General features: G+C 40.8%; 2 protein-coding genes across 3 annotated transcripts in view; both read right to left on the reverse strand.

Annotated features, from left to right (window-relative positions):
• Arhgef9 (Cdc42 guanine nucleotide exchange factor 9) overlaps positions 1–9,907 on the reverse strand; it is a 165,995-nt gene extending 156,088 nt beyond the window's left edge. Inside the window, exon 1 of one of the 2 annotated variants that reach the window (XM_052732890.1) lies at positions 9,527–9,907. In XM_052732890.1, coding sequence (XP_052588850.1) covers positions 9,527–9,556 — 30 coding nt within the window. In that variant the 5' untranslated portion in view covers positions 9,557–9,907. The remainder of the gene's footprint in view (positions 1–9,526) is intronic. The other variant, XM_052732938.1, reaches the window with a different exon arrangement.
• A 5,988-nt stretch (positions 9,908–15,895) lies between these two features.
• On the reverse strand, positions 15,896–16,376 carry LOC128114905 (40S ribosomal protein S25-like). The gene has a single exon (XM_052745323.1). The coding sequence runs from the start codon at positions 16,322–16,324 to the stop codon at positions 15,947–15,949; it is 378 nt and encodes a 125-aa protein (XP_052601283.1). The 5' UTR covers positions 16,325–16,376; the 3' UTR covers positions 15,896–15,946.
• Positions 16,377–17,326: the final 950 nt, after the last annotated feature.

Genomic DNA, 17,326 nt, shown 5'->3' on the forward strand with positions numbered 1-17,326 from the left:
GGTCAGAAAGACAAGGTGTTGCACCACAAGGTAAAGGTTCCTTTATATTACCAAATAAGGTTCAATGACCCTAAGTGTCCTGTGGTTTGAATTAGGAACATGTACTGTTCTGGTTCATTCTAATACATTCCTGGGTAAACAGTCAGATGGAGACTTCTGTAAAACAACAGGCCTGTTTAATATGTGACCTGTGGAACATGACATATGAGGCATATGGCTTGGTTAGTATGTGACAGTGATTAGTCTGCCTCTGTCTCCAGGCAGCAGTGAGGCTGGGTATGGTCTTGTCCAACTTACAACCCTATCTATTCAGGGCCTGGCTACCTGGAAGGCCTGTTTCCAGAAATGACAGGTTTCCTGTGTATGTGACATGACAATTTCCTGTCTGATTATGTCCCAAAAGTCTTCCCTATAGTCTCTACTATAGACACCTACGTCACACAACAAATCCCACCTAAAAGTATGGGATACCTCCATTTTTTAGTGTTCACTAAAGATCCTAGCCCAGGGGTGCCACTTACAGTGGGCAGGTCTTTCTTTCTCAATTCACTTAATCAAGATAATCCCCCACAGGAATGACCAGAGAGGCACCATTTCCAGGTGATTCTAGATCTCATCTTGATAATTGAGATTAATTATCACAGACTCTTAACCATTTTTCTTTAAGGTTCCAATATACTTTAAAGCCTCTCTCTCTCTCTCTCTCTCTCTCTCTCTCTCTCTCTCTCTCTCTCTCTCTCTCTCTCTCTCTCTCTCTCTCTGTGTGTGTGTGTGTTTATATTCTTTCATTGATAAATTGTTGCTTACTAGGCTACTAAGACCCTGTAACTTTCCATGCCACACCCTGTCTTGGCAGTAAAAAAGTCAGGTAGATTCTACAGAATGGTACAGGACTATGTGAAGGCCATAGTTTCTGACCTTACACCTTTTTGGAACAGACACCCTCCAGCACTTCCTGATCCTCAGTGTTAGACTAAAGGGATGTTTTCTTTTCTATTCTTATCCATCCATACTCTTATTTCCTATTTGCTCTCCAGTGGCAGAATCCTTCCACTCAAGGACTGTCTTACCTCAGAGCTTTTAGGATAGCCCCCACCCACCTCTTTGGACAGGCCCTATCTAGCCAAAGACTTATCCTCCCTTAAACTTCCCAGTAGGAGTAACTTCCCTTAGTATGTAGATGATTTATTAATCAGCAATGAAGACTAACCCACATACAGTCAAATACAATCTTAACTCTTTAAAAGTCAGCCTTATGGGGATATGTTTTCTTTTACAAAGTTCCTGAAGTCTCAACCAAAAAAAATAGTGCATTAAATTATCAAAGAATAAATAAAAATATTATTATAAAGAATAAAAAAAGGTCCAGTTCCTGGAACTTTATTAGCCTCAGGTCCAAGGAGCCTTTCCAAATACCAAAATGATAATATTCTAACTCTGGGGAATCCTGTCACAAAACAACAATTAAGGACCTTCTCAATCAGGGCAGAGTTTTATAGAAGTGGGTTCCCCAGTTTGACCATAAAGCCAAACCTTTTAATGAGGCCTAAAATGGATCAGAGGAAGAGCCAAAAGACCAGGTCCCTGAAATGCCATGGGCCCTACATAGCCTAAAGTACGTACTTCTGGACTCTCCAGTACTAGTTCTCCCTCATCTTACTAAACCCTTTTCTCTGTACTGTACATGAGTGAAAGAAAGTAGCACTGGGAACAGTGACACACAAACTTTGTGGTCCTGTCAGTTCCTAGCTGCTTATGTGACAACCTTCACATACACCCGTACAGAGGACTAAAATACCTACTGGTTTCAGGAGATATCATCATCGCTAAGACAGAGAAAGCCTCAAAGGAAACCACTCTCCTATAAAACAGTATTCCTCACTTTGAGTTCCTCAGCCCCTGTAGTCTGACAGTAGTCTGCCTTTCATTTCCAGTATCCCTCAGGAAGTGATTGAAGCCTGTAAAATTAAGCACTATGTAGCCTGGCTCCATCAATCTTCTGGAAATGCAGAAAGGGCTCATTCAACCCTTAAGAGATCTTTCCAAGCTTGTGTTCAACACTCAACAGTGTGGCCCACTCTTCTCCCAAGTGACTCCCAATTCTACAACCCACCTCAGCTCCTTCGAAGTCCTTTAGGGTCAGCTCTTTTTCCAGACAGACTTCTTACTAGATCCAGATATTCAGAATTTATTTCAGTATATTATCACTGAGGCAAACAATTAAGGCTCTCACTGAGTACCTGAATAAGCACAATGCGAGACTGAACCCATCTTCCAGAAAAGACCTTTTCACATTAACCCTGGAGATTGGGTCTCCCATAAAAAACCTCTCACAGAATAAAAAGCCACTCAAAGCTATCTGGATTGGATCCTATCAAGTTCTTCTAATGTCTCCAACTACAGTCAAGTGATAAGGCCTATCACTATGCATTTATCTGGGCATAATTAATTAAGACTGTTCCACCCACAAGAAGCTCAAACAAGCTATTCTTGGGAAGCTCTTGGAGATCTGTCCACTCTTCTGGAGAAACCTAAGTAAACCCTTCCCATGACATTCCCAGACCCCAGTAAGTAGCCAAGACTCACTCTATCATTTTCTGAGTTCTATGAAATATTTTTATAAGCTCCTTCTTATTCTTTTGCCATCTTACAGAATCCTACTCAGTTTGGAGAGTTCATGTTAGACCTGTTTCTATAGGGAGACCTGACCAACTATTCCTGGGCATAGGTCATCATTTACCCTGAGTAATACTGTATTGGGGCATATCCATTGTCATTTTACTCATATCCTCTATCTTAAAACCAACCCCTAACCCCCAAAGAACCATTCCTTGCCTTTCCTGAATCTAAGGCACTCAAAATCTCACCTGGATATGATTCTTTTGTCCAGATTGCCGTGACTCTCCTGGTGTACTCTCTCCTGACAGTTCTCCCTTACATTTACACATCTCCTGGCCTGAAAAATCTCCTAGGAAATCTCACAGGAAGGACTTGAACTCTCAGCTCATATAGCACATTTCTTGTTTTTAATTTAGCTGGGTGACTGGTATTTTCCGGGTCACAGACCATTAAGCCCTCAGGAATGTCAAATGTTATCATCCTCACCAATACCTGTCTCCCACCACCAAGGATGACCCTCCAAGTGATGTCAGAGTCCTGCCCTCAAACTCCTACAACTATTAACTCCACCGCTCTCCAAAATTCTGCTCAAACCTTTTATGTTTTATAGTCCTATGACTATATGACAGATCAGCAATGCTAACCAGGTCCCTAAATACTAATTCACTATTTCACAGTTCTGAATCAGTTCCAGAAGATAAGAAATATTCACTCCCTTGTCAATTATTTGACTTTGCTGATAGGTCAAGGTTGGAGGTACAGAAAAAAAAAAGTCAAACTAAGAAGCAAAATTCCCCACTCTCTAGCTGACAGATCCTAACTGCTGGAAGCATAACCCAGTCATTTGTGATGTTTTATACAAACAATCAGAGCCTAACTTCTAATTGCTCCTCGAGGCTAATGTCACCTCAAATGGCTAATCCCAAGAAGGACAAGTGGTGTTACAAATATTACTGTCTCAAAATATCAAGTTGCCCCCTTGAACTCTTTTCAAATAGATCCCACACAAATGGCCCAGGAGGCAAGACTAAATAATTTCTCCCAACTGCTACAAAGGACTCCATTCAGCAATTTTCATTCATATTCATCCCCACCCCCCTCAAAATTTGCCTACATGTTCTGTCCGTAGTGTGTATTATGCTTTAAAATCTTTATAACAATTCTAGTCTGGTAAATAGTTTTATTCCCCACCCTCCACTTTAGGCTCATCATTTTCCTTCTGACATTTAGACCTAAAAAAGGAGAAGGTTCAAGTTCTGTTTCCATCTCTCACTTTTGCAAGTTACATGCCATTTTAAAACTCTTAGTAGTTCATTGGATCTACTTTCAGAACCTCAACTGTCACAGTGCTTCTCAATCTCCTCTAAGTTCAACATCTACATCACTAACTTCTTACTAGATAGCTACAACTCAAGACTGTCCAAACATCAGACTCAACACTTGGACTCAGGCTCAGACTGTGCTGGTCATCTCCCTTCTTTAGCCCTTCCCCAAAGGCTGTTCACTACTCCATTTTGCATTGCTTATCTCAGTGAAGAATCTCTCCCTCAACTTGGTTTCACAGAATACTCTAGGTGCTGGAAGCGAAGTAGAACAAGATATATCATGACAGCTTCTCTACTATCATCAGTACCATCAAGCTTTGCCTCACAATCTAATTCTATGCAGTCTGTAATTCTGTACTTCTATACTAGCAGACATATAAGTAGAGTAATTGTGACAGTGACTGCAAGGTATCAACTAACATTCAATTCTTCTTTTTCTTCTTTATATCTGAAACCCCACCTATAATTTTGAGGTATAAATTTTGCTAACAAATGTAAATTATAGTGTCATTTAGTTTCCATTGCAGATCAGAGTAGTCATGGCTCAGGTCTTCAATGAGGTACAAGTAGAAGTATTAAATATGACTTCTGAGAAGACATCTATTAAAGGATACCTGAGTGTAGCTGGAGATTTCTCCAGTCCTGCTGGGGCCCACAACCGCTCAGACCCAAGTAAACACATAGAGACTTATATTACTAAGAGAACTCACAGCTACACAGTTCCCTCCATGCTGGTTAGTTTTTGTTAACTTGATACAAACTAGAGTCACCTGGGAAAACGGAACCTCAATTGAGAAACTGCCTCCATCAAATTGCCTGTAGGCATGCCTGTGGGGCATTTTTTGATTAATGACTGATATGGGAGGGCCCAGCCCACTGTAGGTGGTACCACTCTTAAGTTAGTGGTCCAGTGTTATACAAGAAAGCAGGTTGAGGAAGCCATGGGGAGTAAATTATTAAGCAATGTTCCTTTAGTTCTCTGCCTCCAGGTTCCTGCCATGAGTTCCTGCTTTGGCTTCCCTCAATAATGAACTATAACCTGTAAACCACATAAACCCTTTACTTCCCCAAGTTGCTTCTGGCCAGTGTTTTATGAAACCAACAGAAAAGGAAACTAGGACACACACACACAGAAGCAGAATTGACAACATGTGTTCATTTGGTTCTTTCATTTTATTAAGGTTCAGAATCATTCAAGATGGTTCTAAGTGCTTTTGTAAAATCCACAATCCCTCTTGCATTATATGTTTTGGATTTTAAATGTGGGTTTTAAGTAAACAGTGATACCCCAATGATTATGAAGACAAAAAAAGGAACATGATGATTCTGTTATTCTATATGATCAACTGGGGAATTTGTTGTGTTTTTAAACCTTAAAAAACAAGACAAAGCCAGGTACAAGGTGGCTACTCATCTTAGTTCACACATGTGATAACTCTGAATTCATATTTCTTTAAAATAGAAGTGCATTGTTCATTTCCATTAATTGTTTGAAAATTAAAGAACATGTTATGAAAATGAAGAACAGTGCTGATCATTTCATGATTATTACTGAACATAATTTTGTCATACAGAAGAGAATATTAAAAGTTGATTTAGCTGAGCAGTGGTGGTGTACACCTTTAATCCTAGCACTCAGGAGGCAGACCCAGGCAGATCTCTGTGAGTTGGAGGCAAGCCTGGTCTACAGAGTGGTTCTAGGACAGCCAGGCCTACATAGTGAACCTCTGTCTCAAAAAAATTGATCCATTCTACATACCATATATGCTAAGTATACCAAATTTCTAAAACATTAATATTATACTTAATTTTCTTGGAATGTCAGAAATGAAGGTTAATTGACTGAAATGCTATCTAAAAACCAAATCTCTATTACCTACACTAGTGGCTAGGAGTCCAACCCAGATCATTCAAATCATTGATTTTTATATGAAATACCCTTGTATGTATATAGCTATTGTTTCTATCCCGAGTCTCAGCCATATGAGTGACTTAATAGGTAACAAAAAATAAAAAGACAAACCATTTACAAGTAATACCACATACAGTCCTTTCATTATACACATCATCTCTACCATTATCACCATGAGCCAAGCCACCATCACCTCTAACCTGGACTATTGTAAGAGCCTCTTCACAATTCTTGTCCTTACCACTACCATCTATTTTCCTGGTAAAATATAAGTCAGATCATGCCCCTCATCAACTCAAAAGCTTCCAATGTCTCCTCATCTCAGTCATACAAATTTCTCCATATCATTTATTGATCTATTTTTATTGATCTGTTTTTTATTTTTCTCTCTGATTTCATCCAACATTTTCTCCACTTACTAATTCCTTGCCCACTGCATTTTATTTCTTAAACAAGCCAGTTAGATTTTCTTCTGGTTGGTTCCTACATCTAGCGTCTTCTTCTAAATACACAGATGGACCTTAAATTCTTTCATATTTCTGATTAACTCTCCCTTAACCAGAAAGGTTTTAACCGATCTAATGTATCATCCCATTCTCATCTCTGTTCTATTTTCCTTCATGCTTAACACATCTTGGCATATTATATATTATTTTGTGTGACTGGTTTGTTACCCCTACCAACCTACTATCCCTCTCTTTTCCCTCTGTACCACATCTATGCAAATTCATAGTAGATAGCCTAATATTTTTTAAGTAAACCAATGTCTACAATAACACCTAGAAAATAAAGGTACTGCTATTCATGGATGAGAATAGTAAGAAAAGTATAAAAGTCAGGTCCTTAATCTTAGACTTGTGACTCTACGGAGACGATTATTTCCATTCTAGACATAATTCTTATTTCAGTGACAATTATCATTTCAAGAGGAAACTATTAATCATTGTACTGAACAATTTATTATCCAACATGAATTCACAGTTAAACATCCTACATCCACTAAGATAGTAATTTCCGTAAACTCTTAAACAATATTTTATATGAGTTACATGGCAACTCGTGAATTAATTTGCAACTGTCAAATGAGCTAAAAAAAATTCAATGTGTAGTGTAAATGAAAGAGTCATATTACAAAATGGTGGCTACACCTAACTCCCTATTTTCCCTCATAATCATTACTAGTTAACTTTTTTATTTATAAATGTTTCCATACAATATATTTTGATCATATTCTTCCCCTCCCCCAACTCCCTACCCACCCAACTTCATGTTTTCTCCCCCTCCTCAGCAAAAAACACAAAAAAATGAAAATAAAAACAAACAGAAAAATAAAACCTGCACGGGTTCAAACCAAACAAAATCCCAGCCCCGAGAAGGAAGTTTGGACACCGAATCCTACCCCTAACCATGAAGCTATTTGGAGTTGACACCTGCTAGAAAAGGGAAAATCCATTTTTTTTCAGTAGAGCATCACAGGGTATATCAACACCACTCTAGGGCAAGTCCCATGCCCAGGAATAGTTGGTTTACTAGTTAACTTTTATCCAATATTTACTGGAAGGAATGTTGGTGGACATTAATAACCTCATTTAAGGGAGAAAAATCTGAGACCCAAGGTATTCCCAACAGTGAACACCATGGTAAAGACTAAAGATTTTCTGCCTCCCTGGCTAAAATAATAGTATATTACCCTCCTGGATTCTATCAAGTGGCTAGGTAAGTGCTTGTTGTTGTTGTTGTTCTGTTTTGTTCTGTTTTTCGAGACAGGGTTTATCTGTATCGCAGCCTGGCTGCCATGGAACTTGCTTTGTAGACCAGGCTGGCCTTGAACTCACAGAGATCCACCTGCCTCTGCCTCCTGAGTGCTGGGATTAAAAGCCTGCGCCACCATGACCAGCTGGTTTTTATCATAGAATAGTCACTGCTTTGGTCTCCTAAAATTTTATTATGAGGTTTTTTTTCCTCACCAATCAACCTTTAATCACATAGTGTTTTGCAAGATATGTCATTGGCTTCTTTTAAAATTGGGAAAAGTTCAAATTCTCCATTAATTTAATCTGTTTTCAGCACACAGTTCTGAGCCCTGACATGTCAACATATTTGCAAGGGGGGGGGGACACTCGCCCAGACCCAGCTGCCACAAATTTGCATGGAACTTGCAAGGAATTTTTCAGGCAAATGTTATAGCATTTGTTCCTACTGAAAGTCTTTTCCTCATTCATTCTTTTCTACCTTGCTTAGCACCATCTGAAACAGTAATTTATGGAATACTAAGGAAGGACAGTGAAGGAGAGTCAGGAGACTCAAATTTACCTCCAAAGAGTTTGTGGCCTTGAGCAAATCTGTCCCATTCTCTGTGTCCTCTGGTGTGCTGGCTGGACTGCAAGCACTCTAATATCTCTCCCCGCTCTCACTTTTACTGGTTCTACAAACATTTGATTTAGCCTTGTGGGTCCCCAGGGAAGGAGAGAGTTCTGGGGAAAGGAGCTAGGGAAGCCCTTGCATTTAATGGTATGAACTAGCTGCCTTTAAGAACTACTGAAACAGAGACCTGAGAAAATCCCGAGGAAGGGAAAAGGGGAGTTCCTTTGCCTGCATTCCTAGCCCACACCAGATTCTCTCCTTCCTTTTAGCATGGAAATATAAAAAAGGAGTTAAATATCAATGTTTTGCCCAATTGCTTCAGACTCCCTTGCTTTTGCTGCAGATTGTGGGTGGCAGTGCAGAAGTATGTGCTGACACTGGCATCAGCGCCTGCTGACCCAACCCAGCTGCCCTCCAATACCCCTTGTCAGTACTAAATACAAAGTCATTGTGGCCTTCCACTCCCCAGTGCCCCTAACCAGACTTGGACCGGTCCCTGGCTGATTCAGAGATGCATCAGGATTCAAGCACCACTTCCTCTCTGCAAAGGGAAGTCATTTCAAGGTCTCCAGGTATAAAAGGGATCACCATGGCATAAAATGAACTGAAGATGATACTAAACACATACCTACACATACAAACAAAAGCACAGTCCTTGAATTTGTGGGGGTCTGCTAGTTGAATTCCCATTTAGAAGATGAGGGTTTCTGTAGTCATCTCTCCTTGACAAAGCCCTAAATGTGGATTGGGTGAGACCATCCCAGGCAAGGAAGCTTTGCAGGTCTTTCCCAGATAGCTTCCATCTGGGTGGCCCTGGGCTCTAGAGCTAGCTAGGGGTGACAGGTACATACAGCCTAGTTAAGGAGGTCATGCAGCTCTCCTATAAGGCTCTCTACAGTTCTTGGCTTTGTGGCTGCTCCCCTCGACCCCTTGCCAGCCTGCTTGCATCCTGGGAGCTTTACTGCTTACAGAGAGCCCCTGTGTCAGACCCTTGCTTCTCTGGCATCCCAGGTAACACCTGAGATGCTCCTGGTCACTTCAACTTCCCCCAGCTTGAGCCTACCCCAGTCTCGGAGGGCAGCAGAAATGCCTACGGGTGGGGGGGTAGGAGGGGTCTTTACTGGTCTGGCAGGCAAGCAGAGACTCCTAAAATGGCTACAGGAAGCTCACTGGTGTCTGAAGGACAGTGGCGAGGGCGGTGGGCAGAGGTATGGGGGCTCCTGGTGTGGAGGTTAATTCGAGGGATTGGCGGTTGAATTGGAGGATTAGGGCTCATGCAGGGAAAACTAGAGCTACGTGCACTCACCATTCCCGTTCCGCCTCTAATCCACTGCATGGTGTCCGCGAAGTCCAGCTTCTGTGAGGCCGGGTGGCTGGCGCGGGTTGTCGCGGGCTGACTGGGAGGTAGGGCTGGGCTGGAGGAAGCGAGAGCCCCAGCGCCCCCTCCGCCTCCCCTCCTCCACGGCTCTACAGCCGAATCCCCTCAGCCTGACCTAGCCTTCAGTTAGGTTGTTTCGTGCCGGCGTGCAGGCTGTGCTTCTCCACCCTGCAGCTTCCCAGGGGGCTTGACAGGAAGGAAACACGCAACTGGGGGAGGGGGTCCCAGTGAGCCGCCTTTGTCTTCCTCCAAGGCTTGCAAACTGAGGGGTTGGGTGCAGGCGAGACTCTACCAGGGAATAACCTCCGCCAAGGGTAAGGCAGCTGCCACCCCTGCCTGCCCTCCTGCTGCTCTCGATTTATATGCAGTTTATTGTGGGGCTCCCCAATTATGTTGACTCAGCGGAAAGTCTTCTCCAAAGTTGCAAAAGGTGTTGGGACAGTCTCTAAATATTAAGATGCTGGCCCACTGAAACTATGCCAGTGGATTCTCATGCCTGTTTCCCCAAGCCCTCCCTCTGTGTATTTTCCTGGTGCCCTCTCTAGTGTCTAATCTCTTGCGCTTTTATCTGCATTACTTTCACTTTTCAGAATAACCGTGGAAAAGCAAGCATTATTATCTCCATTGTACAGAAAAATAAAAGGAGGTTTGAAATAGGTAAGGGACATTATCATATAAAAAAATATGGTCACATAAAAGATAAAGCTCTGACTTTACCCCCTGCAGCAGCTTCCTAAACTTCTTTCAGCTCACTGTGTTCTCTCTCTCTCTCCTCTCCTCTTCTCTCTCTCTCTCTCTCTCTCTCTCTCTCTCTCTCTCTCTCTCTCTCTCTCTCTCTCTCTCTCTCTCTCTCTCACACACACACACACACACACACCATTCCAGTTGTCTCCCTTGTACCTTCAGGAATATGGAAGGTAGTCTAAATGATGGATGTATTTTCCATTTGCTTATTTGGCTGAGAATGATTTTTTAAAAAAAAAAAAAACGTTTATCAACAGAAACTGCCCGTCTTTTCATGATGCCAGCTCTGGGCAATGAAACCCAGGTCTGCCCTTTTACATCTGCTGAGAGTTGAGACTGTCAGCTCCAATCACACCCATTACTATTCTGTATAATCTTCCCAGTAACTCTGTGAGGCAAACAAAATGGACTTTTAATTACCCCTTCTGTTACATGCATGTACACTGAAAACTGAAAGACATCTCTGCCCAAAGTTACACAGAAAAACAAGAATCCAGGGCTCCTACCTTGCAGGGTAATTCAGGCTGTACTAGAATTGCAAAAACGGGTTGCAGTTGCAGCAAGTTAGAATTTAAAGTGTGGTATCCAAAAGAAGTTCCTGGAGGTTATTGTCATGGAGCTATCACTAGCATGTTACACACATAGACTTTTTGACCTCTTCTTAGTAAACCGTTCATTTTATCCAAGTCACTGTTTGGGCCAGACACAGTTGGCTGAAGTCTAAAGCTTTGATATGACCCCAAGCACTGGAGGCACACACACAGAAGCTCAATAGCCCTTTGCCTGGGATTCCTGAATTAAATGGGGGCGTGGCTTGGATAACCTATCAAGTTTCTCCCACATCTGGTAGTCCAGGCATCAGTGATTCTACAGTGTCTCATCACTTCATTACCCATGGGTCTTCATTTGTGCTGTATCTTGGATATGCCTTCCCTACCAGCCAGCTTGTCTGCCAGCTAATTGAAGTTATCATGATTCTGTAAGATCTGCAAACGACTATGCTACCTGCTAGAAGCTTACCCCGAATACCACCAGACCGAAATCCAGTTTCACTCCCACTTGAGATAGTCAGTTGAGAGGGATAATTTTTATTTCCTGGTTGTTACAGATAAAACTGTGACTACTTCTGACAAAATTTTAAGTTGGAGTCCAAATCCTTAATACTGCAAACTGTTACTGTATTTGTACGTAGGGTCCATAAGGGTGTAAGTAGGTTAAATTGAAACCATTTGAATGGACTTTATCCAATATATCCAATGGCCTTATGAAGAGGAAATTTGCAGAGACAGAGGGTGAAGACCATGTGGAAACTCCTCTATAAGCCCAGGAGAGGCTTCAGAAGAAATCAAAGTTAAATTTGAACTCAAACTTCTGGCTTCCAAGATTATGAGAAAGTTAAATACTGATAAGCCACTCAATCTGTGGTTCTTTGGTTATGGCAGCCCTAGCAAATGAATGTGCTGGATGCCTGTGTGTTTTTCTATCCACTCATTTAACTGGAATTATAAAGTTTTTAATCTTCAATTTTTTAAAGAAATAACAATGAGTTCCTTACTTTGGTATTTTCTACAACACTGACTGGCACAAAAGATGTACAACTGGTTGTTTTTATTTTATTTTATTTTGTGTGTGTGTGCATGTGTGTAGCTGAGTGAAATTGGGGGTGGAGAGGAACACCTCAAATCCATGACTCTGGATAGTGCATGAAATACAGTAGGAGAAAAAATGATAAAATTGAAAGTACAAAGCTGGCTGAATATGGTAGCACACACCTGTATTCCTAGAACTTGGGAAGAAGAAACAGAATTGCCACAAGTCTGAGACTAGCCCAGTCTATACAGCTATAATCCAGCTAGGGCTACATAATAAGATCCTATTTTAGTGAAAAAATTAGCAAACAAATACGTGCAAAACTGCTAAACTATTATAATACTAGTATTAGTGAAAAGAAGCTAACAATTATACTGCAACCTGTGCTTTGTTTATAACACAATATTTTGGGCTAGAGAGATGGCTCAGCCATTAAAGGATAGGCTCACAACCAAAAAGATAAAACATTTTTCATCCTCCTTCTGGCCATTCTCTCTCTCTCCATTGGTGAGATCCCACATCCTTCCCCACCAGGGACCTTCTTGATCACCCATATGGCAGGGAGACATAAGTGAGCTACCTTCACTCCCACCCCTGACAGTCACCCCAGCTTCTTGCCAGGGAACCTGACTTCCCTTTGGGACTCATTAGATCCCAGACTCCTCCACAACTGGGACCCTTTAGTCTACCGACATCGTATAGAGAAACAGATACGCTACCTGCACATCCCAGCATAGACTTCCACCATCCTAATCACCCCACAGCTGCTAACCAGGGACTGTGACCTCCTCCTAGCCCCTTTTCCTCCCTTTGCGCCATACCACCCACCCAATCTTGTCTGATCTCGGAAGCTAAGCAGGGTCAGGCCTGGTTAGTACTTGGATGGGACTTGAAAGTTCTTAACCTGCTTCCCACAAGGGATTCTTCAACTAACACATATGGTGCAAAGACCCAGGCCACCCTCCCTTTCAGTCTTACCAGAATCCTGGCAGCTATCTATCTGTCTGTGACCCCACCTCCCGCTATTCTGTTTGGCCCTGAGAGCCAAGAACAGTCCATACTATCAGGAGAAACTTATTCTAAGCTCTGCTATAACCACTAGACTGTACATAGCAAGAAGAAGACCTGAGATAAAATCCATAGCCCCAAATACCAGACAGAGGAAAGCCCCTGCAATGACTTAGCTCCCTTATGTATATTGTAAACACTCCTGCTGAAAGAAGAAAGGTGACTTGAACAAAAGCAAGCCAGTCTCAACTAAGAAACTAACTCCAGATGTGCAAATCCCAATGGAGAAATCAAAACAAGCACAAGAACAACACACACAAACACACATGTGCACGTGTGACACACACACACAAGCATTTGCACACCCACAAATACCTTGTCTCCTCCCCCAAAACACAAACTCGATCTTAAAAGCTCCTATTGAAAATGACCACAAAGACTTTTCAAATAATTGAATGTTTATAATAGATGGTCAAACAACTCAAAAAATACAAAGACAAAGAAATAAATAAAAAAGGAAGTCAATCTAAGACAAGAAAAAGAATCATTTTTCAAAGAAAACTTAAACAGAAATGATGCTAGAAATGAAATACTCAATATGCCAGTCAAAAACCTCAGTGGAAAAACCTCATCAGCAGAGTGGATCGTGTCAAAAACAGAAAGTCATTAATGGAAAACAAAGTAGAGGAATTAGATCACTCAGTAAAGATCAAAGAGAAGGTTTAAAAAACTATAAACAAAACATGGGAAAATTTTGGGATATCATGAAAAGACCTAACTTCCAAATTATGGTCATATGAGAAGGAAAAGAAAACCATAGCAAAAGCATAGAGAATATCTCCAGTGAAACCATCCAACATAGTTTCCCAAACCTAGAGAGTGAGATAACCAACATAGTCAGGCATGCTAAATTTACAGAGCAAAAAGTAGGTAAGATCAGAAAAAAATTCTCCACAATATATTATAGATAAAACACTAAAAACACAGAATAAAGTAAGGGTGTTGAAAGCTGCAAGATTGAAAGGGAAAATAATTTACAAAGACAGGTCTATTACAATAAAACCAGATTCCTCAACAGAAACCTTCAAGTTCAGAGGATCCTAGAGAGATACATTCCAATTCCTGAAAGACCACAACTGTCAGGATACATTATATACCCAACGAAATTGTCTATCAAAATTGAAAGAGAAAATAATATGACAAAAACAGATTAAAGGATTTTATGATTACTAAGCTGTCTCTAGAGATGAGTACTTCAACTGGAAGAGAAGTGTAAATACAACAAAGGGCTCACAAGGAAAAAAATCAACAGTATCAGAACAGGTAATCAAAAGAGGTCCAAGAACCTCCCCTGGAATTTCAATAATATGAATAAACACACATTTTCACTAATAATAATATTAATATTCCAGTTCCCTTAATGAAAAGACCATGATTAACAGATTGCATTAGAAAGCAAAATCAATGTTTTTACTGCCTCCAAGAAGTAGACCTCACCATCAATGCTCTCCTACCACTTTAAAGTAGAAGGATACAAGTGGAACTTAGAAACAAACAAACAAGTGTAACTATTCTAATAACTGAAAAAATTCAAAGAAAAACAGGTCACAAGAGATAAGGAGGAGTATTTCATATTCATTAGAAGAAAAATTCATCAACAATATATTATAATCCTAAATACATATGCACCAAACAGAGGGCCACTGAATTTCATAAAATAAACAGTTATGTCTAAAACTCCAAGTTGACTCCAATAAAGTGATAGTGTATTATTTCTATACTCAACTCTTACCAATAGAAAGCTCTTGGTTACTTTCCAGAATATGACAACAAAACTCAATTGCTAAAGACACCGTGTACTTAAGTCACAGAACATAGAGCTGTCAAGCTGTTACTGACCTGAATGCTTCATCCCACTGGCTGGCTAGCTTTTATAATGCTATTCATGCTACTACAAGAGCAAAGTAATCATCGGTCTTACCCAGCTTTAAGCCCTGTCAGTTACAATAATGACTGGCCTGGCAAGACATATCCACTGGTATAGTAATGATACAAACATCATGGGAGTAACCAACAACATTCTGATTGTACTTCAATCTCACTACACAGGATGAACACCATTGTAGGTCCAAGAACCTGTGGTTAAACATGTCATTGGTCCAAGGGTAAAACCTCCTACTGTTATTTTGTTAAATGGACATAGTACTAAACAATTCCTAATAATTAATCATTGTAGCCTTAGATTAATGTATCTCTCAGTCCTCTTCAGAGAAATTCCTATTTACAGTAGATGATGATTAACACAGAGACTGACAACTGGCCAAGTCACAAAGATGCTGGGGAATGTTAGTCCTAGATGAGACATCTGTATAACATCCCCTCCTCCAAAAGATCAGACATATTCCACAAGAGAGGGAAGAAAGACTGTAAGAGCTACAGTTTGTGGAGACAAAGCAGCTGCACATATGAACTCACAGAGATTGGGACAGTATGCACAAGCCCCAAGCAACCTCAAATCAAACCAAATCCCAAGATGAGGAGGGAAGGCAGGCTTAAAGTTCCACCCACAGCGGAAGAGCTATTGGCAATTGGCAGCTGTGGGGAGAGGGAGGTCCACTTTCTTTAAGAGTATATCCCCTGATAAATTGGCCATGTTCCAGTGGAAGGTCACAAATCCAAGAACATATGTGCAGCACAAAGTTGACTTGATGAATGGGAAAAAAAAGGTGAGTGGCTCTAGGAGGAGTTCAGAAGGGAATGAATGTGACCAAAGTATACTTTATGAAATTATCAAAGAACTAGTAGTTTTTAGTTCAAAACATTTTTGAATTGGATATAAACAGAAATATGACCCTATTTTGAGGGTACAAGGCTGGGGAGGCCAGACGACATTTAAGAGGAGATGGTCTATAGCTTTCACCAGATTCTTTTAGACATTTTTATGTGAACTTTTTTTTTTATTTAATAAAGTTTTATTTTTCCAAGTGTACAGCTGATTGAACCTGTTCAAGCATCTTCGCCAGCAGCTGGGGCATCTCCACCCTTTGTGTTTCTGGTGTAAATTACTTGGGCTCTGTGCTTTGAAACCAGCTTGATAAGTCCTTTACTAAGTAGCTCCTGAAGGGCTGCCCTGGCCAAAGAACCTCGAATCTTCCGTCTCTCAGAGACCACAGCTGGAGTGATAAGCTTGTAGTTGGGAACCTCCTTACAGAGTTTGTCGTGTGTAGCTTTGTCAAACAGGACCAGATTGTTGAGCTTGTCCCAAACTTTGCCTTTGGACAACTTCTTCTTTGTGGCCTTGCCACCAGACTTACTTACTGGGTCTTTGTCTTTTTTGGCCGACTTTCCGGCATCTTTCTTCTTCTTGTCATCCTTTGGCAGCATGATGAAGCTCGGAGAGTAGCGACGACCACTGCAGCCTCCCTAAGATGTCGAAAAACAAAAAGCTTATGTGAACTTTTAACATGTGTAAAAGCAAACAGTTTAATGAACCCTCATTTACCTATCAGCATTCTTCCATTCCTATTTTATCTACCCCCTGGCATTTATCTTCCAGAAAAATTTTAAAGAAAATCCCAATATATTTGTTATGTAGCAGTTTCATTCAAGATTAAAACTTTCCATCCATCTTTGAGGGAAACGTGTTAAGACATATAATGTAAAAGCAAAGTGAAACAATGGGATATTTTAGAATAGGATCTTTACAAGGAGGTGAAACAACAGAACATTTTAGAATTGGATGTTTCCAAGAAGGTGAAACAATAGGATGTTCTAAGAGGAGGTGAAACACTGACTCCATCTTGCAAGAAAACTCATTAAGATTGGACATAAACAACACAAATATCTTCAGGAAGTCCCCAAAACTGACCAGATTCACTAGGCCCTTCCCTCTCCCAAGAGTATATAAGCATTAAAGATTGCTGATAGTCACTTTCACAAGTTGAAATGCTTAGAAGAGGCTCAGAATGAACAGCATGGAAAAAAAAAACCAAACCAATAAAGCAGTCTGAAATAAGCATTGACCAGCCAAGCTGCCTAGAAGAAGCAAAGAACGGTCGAGCAGCTTGGAAGGGGCTCAGACCATCTGAGCCACTGGAAAAGAACACCTTCCAATTGGAAAAGAACACCTTCCAACCTGTTAAGGTTCTTGCAAATTGTGCAGTGTGTCCTGTAGTTGGAGTTTCTCTCCGGGTCCCACCAAGCCCCCGCAGTCCCGCAGCTCACCTATAAAATAATCACTCAGAAGCTTATATTAATTAAAACTGTTTGGCCTAATGGCTCAGGCTTCTTGCTAGCTAGATCTTACATCTTAAATTAACCCATTTCTATAAAGCTATACCTTGCCACTTGGCTTGTGACTTACAGGTATCTTTTTTCTTTTTTTCT

Source organism: Peromyscus californicus, unplaced genomic scaffold, assembly GCF_007827085.1.
Source record: "Peromyscus californicus insignis strain IS unplaced genomic scaffold, ASM782708v3 Scaffold_10__1_contigs__length_136768540, whole genome shotgun sequence".
Lineage (NCBI taxonomy): Eukaryota > Metazoa > Chordata > Mammalia > Rodentia > Cricetidae > Peromyscus > Peromyscus californicus.

Coding starts and splice junctions, on each gene's coding strand:
- LOC128114905 (XM_052745323.1), bottom strand. CDS start 16,324: ATGCTGCCAAAGGATGACAAGAAGAAGAAAGATGCCGGAAAGTCGGCC.